Genomic DNA, 11,026 nt, shown 5'->3' with positions numbered 1-11,026 from the left:
GGGCTAAAACACAGGGATTTGATTTTTCAAAATTAAACACACTATGATTTAAAAAGTCTAGGATTGTTTCAGAGTGTGAAGTTAACAAACACAAGATGAACTTGTAATCTAGAAAAATATATCCCTCTTCCCTTTAATTCTATTTTTACTACTATTTTATAAGAAAACAATAGAAATGTACAGAGCAAAATGGACTCTCTTGCTTTTAAAGTCTCCCCCCCCCCCCCCCGCCCTTTTGTTTAGTTGGTACTTTGGAACAGTATAAAGTACCGTTTCTCAGGGAGTTCCACGGAACACAAGTCCCAGAAAAGTTACCTCACTAAAAACGTTCATCACCAGTTAAATGTAGAAATTATTCAACAGCATATCCTGTCTGGAGATTTACAATGTATGTTACCATCTGGAGGCTCTGAGAGAATAGAAGGTAGTAAAAGAACAGTGTAGTTAGATGTATGGACTTTGGACCCAGACAACTTGGGTACAAGCTCCAAGTCTGCTATTTACTGATTGTGTGACCTTGAGCAAGTGCCTTAACCTCTTTAAATGTCAGTTTTCCCATCTCTAAGATGGCCATCAAAATAGTACCAACCTTACAGAGTTGTCGGAAGACTTCACTAATAGCTTCGATAATGTACTTAGCAGAGTGCTTGGCACATAGAAAGCTCTCAAATTTTTGATACTTATTATTGTATTGTTATTATTAGAGGTGGCTTGGGGTCTACACCTTAGCTACTCATAAACATTCAGGTCTCTGCTGTGATTTCCGTCTTGACCTTATCATTCAGAGGCGATAGATTTGCACAGATAATGGATCTCCCAACAAGCCAGCTTTCACATCTGGAATCTGCTCCAAACATGATCTACACTTTGAAGTCTAATGAAGCCAATCTCACTCACAGGCAAACTACAGAGAGGAGTTTATCTACACCAGTTTAGCTATCTAACTTAACAAGTTTATCTCCTTTGTCATTCTGTCCTTTCAATCCTTTCCTTTTTATTTTATTTACTATTATTATTATTATTTTTACTTACTTCTTGTTATGCTTTTCAGCTGCAGTACTGCTTTGGCTGATTTTGTGTTCCCTTCCCTCCTTCTATCCAGCATTATACTGAACCGATTTCAGGCAACTTGGCTATGCTTTGTTAACCCAGCAATTCAACAAATAGTTACTGAGCACCTAAGTGGTCCTTGAATTTAGGTATCGCTTTGAACATGCAAGCCCAGGATATGACTCCGGTAAAGGCAGAGTCTGAATGTTTTCCTAACACGAGGGGGGGAAAAAAACCGAAAAGAAAACAGCTTCTTTGGCAAGCTACCTGATTAAAGAGCTGAAATTCAAGAAGCCCTCTGGTGAGGAGAGAGAGACTGTGAGCACAACAGGAAGAAGCCATAGACCCAGTAGCAAAGGTTGAGTTTTCCTGTCGCAAGCACACTTCTTTTTCCATACGCCCTCTCTCTGAAAGCTGCTGACAGAGCTTTGGCAAAGATTCATCCTCCCGTTCCCTGATAAGCTAAGCCCTTCTTTATATTTAACTCACTCCTGAGCAGGAGGGGTGGAGTGGGGATGCCTCGTTTATAAGGGGAGCTGTGACAGTCTTCTCGGCAGTCCTCTTCCTCCAGCTCAGCCTGTCTTCTGGAGCCCTTATCCCACCCCCTGGTTTCCGCCTTCATCCTTCAGTGGCCGGTGGGGAACGTGAGGGGAGAGGAAAGACGCAAGGCTGTCAGAGAGGGGTGTGGGAAAAAGGAACACAGGCTGCCAAGCCAGGGAATTCCTAACAATTTAAAAAGGAAGTCAGCTGACGTTAGTTAGTTAAATTTAACATCCTTTTATGTGCAATATTTGACTTTGGAAACAAAAATGAACTTTGCGGAGGGAGAGGCCTCCAAGAGATACTGCATTAAAACTAAACATGTGGCTATTATCTGTGCGGTGGTGGTGGCGGTAGGATTAATAGTAGGACTTTCCGTGGGCTTGACCAGGTCGAATCACTCCAGCGGGGACGCTGGGCAGGGCACAGCTCCGGCTCCTTCCCACTCTCCTTCCACCGAGAGCCCTCCGCAGGACCAGGGGGTCTGCCCTGCCAGCGAAGATGAAAGTGGAGGCTGGAAAAACTTCAGGCTGCCGGACTTCATCAACCCAGTGCATTACGACCTGCAGGTGAAGCCCCTGCTGGAGGAGGACACGTACACAGGCAGCGTGACCATCTCCATCAACGTGAGCGCGCCCACCCGGCACCTGTGGCTGCACCTGCGGGAGACCAGGCTCACCCGGCTCCCGCAGCTGAGGAGGCCCTCGGGGGAGCAGGTGCAAGTCAGGCGGTGCTTCGAGTACAAAAAGCAGGAGTACGTGGTGGTGGAGGCGGGAGAGGAGCTTGCACCCAGCAGTGGCCAGGATGTCTATCACCTGACCATGGAGTTCGCCGGCTGGCTGAACGGCTCGCTCGTGGGGTTTTACAGAACGACTTACGTGGAGAACGGACAGATCAAGTAAATATTAACTTTTGCTTCCTTTACCCTCGGCTCGCCTACTTGTTTTTCATTTCTTTTCCTTTCCTTTTCACTTCCCACTTTTTAATTGTTTCGTTGGTCTGATTGTTTTCTAAACTTGGTTTCAATTCTGCCTGTTCGCCTGGGAGACAAAAACCCATGCCCTGCTGTATTTTCCAAGCCTGTCCTAAAACTTGAAAGTATTGAGTGAGCTGCATGGAGTTCAAAAAAATCAGTGTAACTCTTTTATTTCATCGGGAGAAATCATAATGTACTGCATCCTGTCGGAATGCAGAAACTACCTACAGAAACTACCTCAGATTTTTAAACTACACGTGTTTGGCAAATTTCACTGCCATTAGTCTTGGGCTGTAGGACAGTGATTTTAAACTGAACTTTAAAAAATGTATTACACTAAATTCAAGTGAAAGTCAGTAAATGTCAATTATAATCTTGAGTATTTTTTTTTGGAGAAAAGATGTTGAAAGAGTATGTAGAATCCGTGGAATTGTCTCTGTGTCTGTATCTAGGAAGGAAGGCAGGATTATGTCTTTGTTTTATAATGGCCAGAACCATGTTTCACTGATAAATTTTTAATAAACACTCACTGAGTCCACCCATTAGTGGCAGCACACGGATAAATCTTTGGGCTTATTGTCCATCATGCAGTATGCAATGGTAATGCTCCATAAACGATATATTGCAATATAAAAGATATATTAGGTAATTAAAGACATAAAAATATATTAAGTAATTAGTATACGTATTTGTACATTTCCGTGTTTAGCAAAGATGGTTACTTGCCTTGACAATCAATCAGATGCTATTACCAGAACTATGTTAAAGGCATAAACTCTCTCAATGAATTAAAAAAAAAAACCCTTCACTCTGTGGGTGTGGCCCTTGCATCAGGAAGGAAAGCTGTACTGAGGTATCACTGAACTTGAAACTGCTTTGACCTTGCTTACATGGATTCTTGACAAGTAAATGATTAAGTGTCACCATTCACAAATGTGAGTCTGGGCCAGCCCACTGAATATCCCTGCCCTATGTTGTTTTAAGCATCTTGGAAACCATTGGAGCAAAGTAAGCCTTTTGGTCAAAATTCCTCCTACTGTTTGTCAGAGAGACCCAGGGACTAAAATGAAATGTTTAAGTATCTCTGTCTTACTGTGAGGTACACTAGTAAATTGAGCAGAAATGATAATTTGAGAAAATATTTGGAGAGCACGCTCATTTAGATACGATATCTTAATATTGTTAGTAATAAAACAAGCTTCTTTTTGGCTGACATTTTTTTCTCCTTACAAAAATTAAAAATAATGAAAGCATGGAAAATTATAAAGATGGAAAATAAAAAAAAATAAAGAGAATTTTCACATCCAGTGGTAACTTTGGTAACATGTTAATGAATATTTTTTAGGCAATCAAATTGTAATCATATTATGTCTATGTATCTACATACCTTTTTAACTTCATATAAGCATTTCCTCTCATTCTTCTATATTTTCAAGAATCTGATTTTAAAGACTCAGCATGCGCTAAATTAAATATTAGCAATGCACTAATAATAGTGCATTATTATTTAACCCCTGTTTCCTAATACTGGACATTTAAGTTGCTTTCAGTATTACAATAAACAAGTCAGAAAAGACCATAGTTGTAAGTAAGCCTTTAAGTATATATCTGTTTATTTCCTTATGTTAGGAGATATCCAATAAAATAGAATTAATTGCTGGGTCAAAGAGTACAAATATATCGAGAAACTTGTAACATTTATTTTGCTTATTTCATAAATGACACACCTTCACTGCAGAACACTTGAACCAGAGAAAATTGCTCTCACTCAGGTATAGTCATTGTTAATATTTAAGTAGGTATTCTTCTAGTATTTTTTTCTGAGCACAGATAAACAGGGCCTTATGTTGTACATAGTATCATGTAACAAGCTTTTAGAATATATCCCCCCTTTACGTGATTTGTAGATGGTTTAATAGATACATGATCATTGATTATATGAATATAATCAACTTTTCCATTAAATTTGGGCATTGACGTTTCTCCTACTCTTTTACCTTTTTTAATAAATACCCATAAAAATGTAATAACATCCTTACAAAAATATGTGTAATGCTTTCTAATATTTCTCTAGGAAACTTCCTAGGAAATTGGCCCAAACTACAAAGTACATATGTATGTATGCAGGTGTGTACGTATACACACATATGCATATATATAAGGCATGTGCATGTGTGTGCATGTGTCTCCAAACTGAATTTGAAAGATCTGTCCCAGATTTCCTTTCCACAAATGATGAGTAACAGTGTCTATTTCTCTGACCTTCGCTAGTGATTAAATGAGTTTTTAGACTTTCCAATTTGGGGGGGGAAAGGCCTAGTATTTGGAAGAATACTCACTTTCAAGAGATTCTAAAAATTCATTAGTTAAAGTGAAAACAAGTCAAAACTTTTAAGTGATTGTTGCTAAGACGTTAAAATCGTTTCTTGGGTTGAGAAAACAATAGAGATTTCCTCTGAGTAAAGCCAGCAAAATATTATAAAAATTCTGTGCACGACAGAAGGCCAACAAAGATGGAACAAGATTCCATTAATAAATTTCTGTTATGTATTTCACAAGTTTAAAAAAGCACTATGTGCGAACATATATAGTATTCATTCAACTCTGGATTGTTTTACTGGCCAGGTAATTTTACCGTAAGATATATACACCCGAGAGCCGCTATTCTGAAACTCAGCTGTCTGTGATTGTTGTTCAGCAAATCTAAGTTACAGCAAGATTGGCGAGATGGGGGGGGCTCAGGTTCTCGTGGAGGATTGGGAGCCCAAGGTTGTCTGCTTTTATCAGTAGTAGTTGACGCTATCACATTACACAGGATGCTGCCAGTTCTTCACTGCATACATGGTTTGGGAACAGTCCTGGCACGTACTCAGGAGCCTTAGTTAGGCTAAATGGACCCCTTTTTGTTTATCTTGCTTTGAAATATTTCAAGTGTATGAGGAAAGTCCATACATTTTTTTATTCCAGCCTCTACATAACATTTTGACAATGCAGGCCTATAGGGGTTCTCATCCACAGTGTCCATATAAGGACGCAGGAGTGAGTTCATTGGGAGCAGCACCTTTCTTTCATATTATAGAGCGAGCTGCGTGATATTTGATGCACATGCAATTTAAAATACCATCATAGCAGTACGCTTTTTAAGTATACAGTCCAATGATATTTTCTGCCTCTTCTGTCTTATTGTAAAATTAAACTCCAGGACTGAGTACTGGCTGTTGCATATTATCATTGGGATATTATCGTTGCCACCACAACGCAAACTCAACACGAGTGTGCTCAGTAGCAACCAACATTTCCTGATTTCTGCATATACAACCAGGACTTGAACTTGAATGTCACAGAGAGGAACCAACCGTCTGGGCTGCTTTCCCTCAGATTCAGAGGCAAGAAGAGAGTTGGAGAAGAAGGTAGAGTCAGTTTAGAGCTCCCTGGCATTAATACCCACCTGTCATCTTGCTGGGGACAGAGCTATAGTGAGGCTTAGGAGAAGAAAGTTTGAGAAACTTAAAAGTCATTTTTTCCTACTTTCTGGTCTGTTCCTTGTGATCGGAAGAAACTACTTTTAAAAGGGTCAGAACCTTTGGAATGTTTTTCTGAGCATACCGCTAATACCCGCCACCCTCTCACTGTGTTGTGTAGCAAACATTTCCAGTGGTTCCGTTCCCAAACAGAGTTGCCTTCTACTCTCGTCTCCAAAGTGTATACTGTTTTCTTCTCTCTAAGGGTCAGCATTTCCTTCTTGGTATTTGAGCTACTCTTACACAGCATTTCCCAGCTTGCTGTTCCACAGAGTTCTAGTTGAAAAGGATATTAACAGATATTTCCAGAACAAAATCAGGGGAGGGATTCTGTGGCCAAATTAGTTTGGGCAATAATACTAAATACAAAAAAAAAAAATGTGTTTCCTTTTTTTTTTTTTTTTAATGATGGAACTTCTGAGAGACTTTTATAGAATAACATACATTATGAATCTCTAGAGACTGCCATGAATCTCTGGAGTATGCAGTTTCCCAACTGTGTGAGGCTGTGAAATCTTCTGTGGGTCCCTGAGAGCAGGGCTGTCCCTCTCTTGTTCACTGTCTAGCACACAGTGTACTTCGATATTACTGAATGAATATAAAGAAGCATTTTTATGTAGGCTCTCACATGACTATTGTCCTCTGGCACATGCTGGGACATGCTGCGTAGCCAGAGCCCTTTTCCCGTTATGCAGTCCAACGTCTACCAGTAACCTCTCTGTCTTCCCACTCAGTCAGGACGGACATTTTTTCTGGGTTCCTTTTCTCCCCATCTCCTCAAAAGGAAGAGGAATTGGTAAAAAAAAAATTTTTTTTTTAACTTAGGACTGCAGTCTTCATATTTCAAGGACTGAGAATCATTGGAATTAGCAGGAATTACAATTAGAATTTACACGAGGGACAGATGGAGGCTAGTTTGGGTTTTCTGGGTATTCACAGCATTGCTAGGATTGAAGCTGAATTCTGATATAATGGTGGGATGTCAAAAGGCAGAGGCAAGCAAGAACATAAAAGCAGATAAAAAAGGAAAGGCACAAGTGAGAAAAGCAGAGTGAGGAAAAGAAATTAGCTTGTAGGAGAGGTTTAGATGAAGAGGTGAGCTGGAGATAACTCTGGAAATTTCATTGCGGGGCATGGGAAAGAAAGGCTAGCTAATGGCAGGCATGTAGGAAAAATTAACTAGCAGCTATTTAGGTGGATGGTGAGGGAAAGAGTTAAGTCCCTGTGGGGGCACATGGGAGATCTTGCAGTGATCCAGGAGAGAGAAGATGGGGATCAGGTAGAACAGTTATTTCAGGACAGACAGAGGAGAACACAGTGGAGAAAATCGTTTGGAGGTGACATGGTCAGGCTTTGAAGACTGCTTGACTGTGAGAAAGAGGTGAGTTAGTTATGTGTACAATATGCCACAATATATCACAGGTGTGATAGCTCACACCTTTAACTGATACTGGAAATAGAATGGTAGAACCTGGTTTGGGGGGGAAGGTCATGACTTTGTTGTCAGATGCCTATCAGACATCTAGGAAGACATGTCCAATAGGCATTTGGATACGTAAGTCTGAAGCACAAGGTTAGGGCTTATAAGAAAGATTAGGAATTAATGTGAAAACATGGCAAAACAGAAACCAGTGAGGGTGCCTGTGTGGCTCAGTCGGTTGAGTGTCCGACTTCGGCTCAGGTCATGATCTTATGGTTCATGAGTTCGAGCCCCGCGTCAGGCTCTGTGCTGACAGCTCAGAGCCTGGAGACTGCTTCAAATTCTGTGTCTCCCTCTCTCTCTGCCTCTCCCCTGCTCGTGCTCTGTCTCTATCTTTCAAAAGTGAGTAAACATTAAAAAAAAGAAAGAAAGAAAGAAAGAAACCAGTGAGATGGTTCTAGTTAAGTGTGTGTGTGTGTGTGTGTGTGTGTGTGTGTGTGTATGATATATTTGCACATGCATGGAGATGTGTACTCATTTGTAGGTTTAATCTTGAAGTTTTAGTTGTAGGTCAGTTTGTTCATTATATTCTTAGACTGATATGTTGAGCTATCAGTATAACTATTATCAATAAACAATATATCTATTTTTGGTCTTGTTGCCTGTTGCAGGAGGCATGGTAATTTCCTTTATTTTGGAAGCAAGGAAACAAATTTTACTTGACCTTGAATGTCTTCTACATAGAAAAAAAGCAACTGGAAAATACATTTAAATAATTAACTGGTGCGGTGTCTGGGGTGGCTCAGTTGGTTAAGTATCTGACTTAGGCTCAGGTCATGATCTCACAGTTCACGAGTTCGAGCCCTGCACCGGTGTTTGCTCTGACGGCTCAGAGCCTGGAGCCTCCTTCAAATTCTGTGTCTCTGTCTCTCTCTCTCTCTGCCTCTCCTTCACTTGTGTGCTCGCTCTCTCTCTCCCTGTCTCTCTCTCTCTCTCAAAACTAAATAAATAAAAAAGAAAGCAAAGCTAAACCATGATACATTTAAAAAATACTGGTTCGTTCAAACCACCATGAAAATATGTTGGAGTCTGAATAATCTAGATGGGTTGTCTTGGCGCTAATCAGCTCCCCTATTTAATTCTGCAGTCCTCTCCTTAGTCTGCACAGCCTCTTAGCAATTGTGGCTGCCTCGTCTCCATCAGAAGGCCTTTGTTGAAGGTTTTCACACAGATCTTGCCATTTATTTTGCTGGTTTAAGTTACTAAATTGCTGAACATAGCCTGAGAGTCTTCATTGGAGATGCCAGATGATATATGAGGTAATCAAGGAAAATTTTTTTTTAAGTAGATTCAGAGTGAACTGGTCTGTGACTTGCATCTCACCTCCTCTTCCTCCAGCTTTCTCTAAAGTCACCTTGATCTGATGTACTCTGAGAAGTCAGAGGGATTTCTTCCCTTTTGTGAATTAATAAGCTACACAGAATTGTATTTTTAATGTGCTGGTCTAGTAAGTGACTTATTAACATGACATAGAGGCCCCTACGGAAAAATGGTTTAGCTCAGCACATTTGCCTGGCATTATAATTATTCAGGACATGCTCACGAGTCACTCCTGAACACATCGTGCACTTAGCCAGGCTTTCCCCATTAATTTGCAGCACAACACAACTGATTCTAAAAAGAAGAGGTTTTAATCACCGAGTAAAACCTCCCCCAAGAAGGTATGACCTAAAATTGTTTTGCATCTTCTATACCTTGTTTAAAATTTGCATGTATTTAGAAAACTTCAGTAACGTTGGATGACATTTAGCAGATATAAATAGGGGCTTTTGAGTTCTATAGGAGTTCATGAGAAAAAATAACAAGTTACCATTGAAAAATATTGTTATGTTGCCTACAGTATTTATATACCAAGTACTTTTGTTCCAGGACAGATACTCTTGTTTAATGAATGAATTTTGAAGTCTGTTCATTGTGGAAAGTGCATTAACATACAGCATAGTTAGCCTTCTAGAGTTAAAGGAAATAGGGTGAGGTGTATCCTAATCCCATTATGTAAATATGAAGGGAATTTCAAATATATTACTACACGTGATCTATCCCTTATTACCCCCACATAACCCTGTGATGGGGACAGATGTGCTTTGGTTACCAGGCTTTATAGATCGGGACACTAAGAATCAGTATGTTTTGTGACTGGCACAAGATCGCACTTTAAAGGGCTGAAGTAGGATTGGAATCTAGGAATTTTTACTCTTAGAAGAGGGTTTTCCCCATGAAATCATGGGGAATAAGCCAGAAAACAATACGCATTTTGTAGCCCTTCTGCTTGTTGAGTGTCACTTTACCTTACATCAGTGTAAGTACAGGTCACTATAATTGAGCTACACTTGGTGTGATTAACCTTCACTGATAGGGCCACCGAGATAGACCAAACACAGCACCCAGTGACACCATCAACACCGTTCTGTTCCATTTCCAAAGGCAAGTCTGAGATACCCTAATTTAGGGAAGGATTTTTTGCATACAATCAAGCACAGCCTCTTTTAAAGAGAGAAGGTGAGGAACAACTGAAAGTTCTCTCTGTGGGTGCTTGGGGTGGGGGTGGGGGGGGGTGTATGTGCTCTTGCCCAGAGCAGAAACTGAAACAGAGCATTTAAAAATCTACCAATGGCTATTGCTTAGGGCAGGGGAATCCCACTCCCTCCTCCCTCCTCACCCTGCCCCTGTACCCTCTCCCCTTCTTTCTTTTTCTCTCTCTCTCTCTCCCCCCCCCCCGCCCCACCCCCCCCCAACCCACTCCTATTCCCAAATTAGTTAATTGGCTTATTTCTGAGGTGTGACTAAACTGAAACATTCTTGCAGAGAGTGATTTTTCTTTTTCTTCTGCCTCTGGAAGAAATCAGAAGCCCGAAGAATTCAGAAGAAAAGGCAGCTGACTAAACATGGGGCTGGGGCTTGGTGGAGCTGATTATAAAACCTTAGCACCCTGGGAAAGTGTGCAGGTTTCTTTATATCCTGATGTGTTTGTAACTCTCTACTGTCTGAACTGTATTAGAAACTTCAATTGACTAAGCTATTATCATCACAAAACTAATCAGGAATTACCTCTGTTGAAGAAGAATACATTCTTGAAGCTTTTTAGGATAACTATTATTTTGAACGAATTTCAAACTTACAGAAAAATTACAAGAATAGTACAAAGATCTCCTAGAAACATTCTACTCAGATTCACCAATGTTAACATTTTGTCCTACCCACCTTCCCACTCATGCCCCCCCTTCCCGTTAGCGTATTTTGATACATTATTTCCCTTTACATTTTAACATTCAGTATATATTTCTTAAGGGACATTCTCTAACATAACTACAGTGCAGTTATCAAAATCAGAAAATTTAACATTGATATGATTATCCAATCCACAGTCATAATCAAACTTCATCAATTAACCTAAAATGTCCTTCTGAGCTATTTTTCTCAATCCTGTATCCAGTCTGAATGCATGCATTACATTTAATG

At 40.2% G+C, this 11,026-nt stretch overlaps 1 protein-coding gene across 1 annotated transcript in view; it reads left to right on the top strand.

The window, feature by feature from the left end:
* The first annotated feature begins 1,589 nt into the window (after window positions 1–1,589).
* The window catches only part of ENPEP (glutamyl aminopeptidase), a 93,355-nt gene continuing 83,918 nt past the window's right edge, over window positions 1,590–11,026 (top strand). The window contains exon 1 of the mRNA XM_025921337.2: window positions 1,590–2,488. Coding sequence (XP_025777122.1) covers window positions 1,860–2,488 — 629 coding nt within the window. The 5' untranslated portion in view covers window positions 1,590–1,859. The remainder of the gene's footprint in view (window positions 2,489–11,026) is intronic.

The sequence above is a fragment of the Puma concolor genome, chromosome B1, assembly GCF_028749965.1.
Source record: "Puma concolor isolate L17-30 chromosome B1, mPumCon1.1.hap2, whole genome shotgun sequence".
In the NCBI taxonomy this organism is placed as follows: Eukaryota; Metazoa; Chordata; class Mammalia; order Carnivora; family Felidae; genus Puma; species Puma concolor.
Note: the sequence above shows the minus strand (reverse complement) of the source record. Positions and strands in the feature narration are given on the sequence as shown.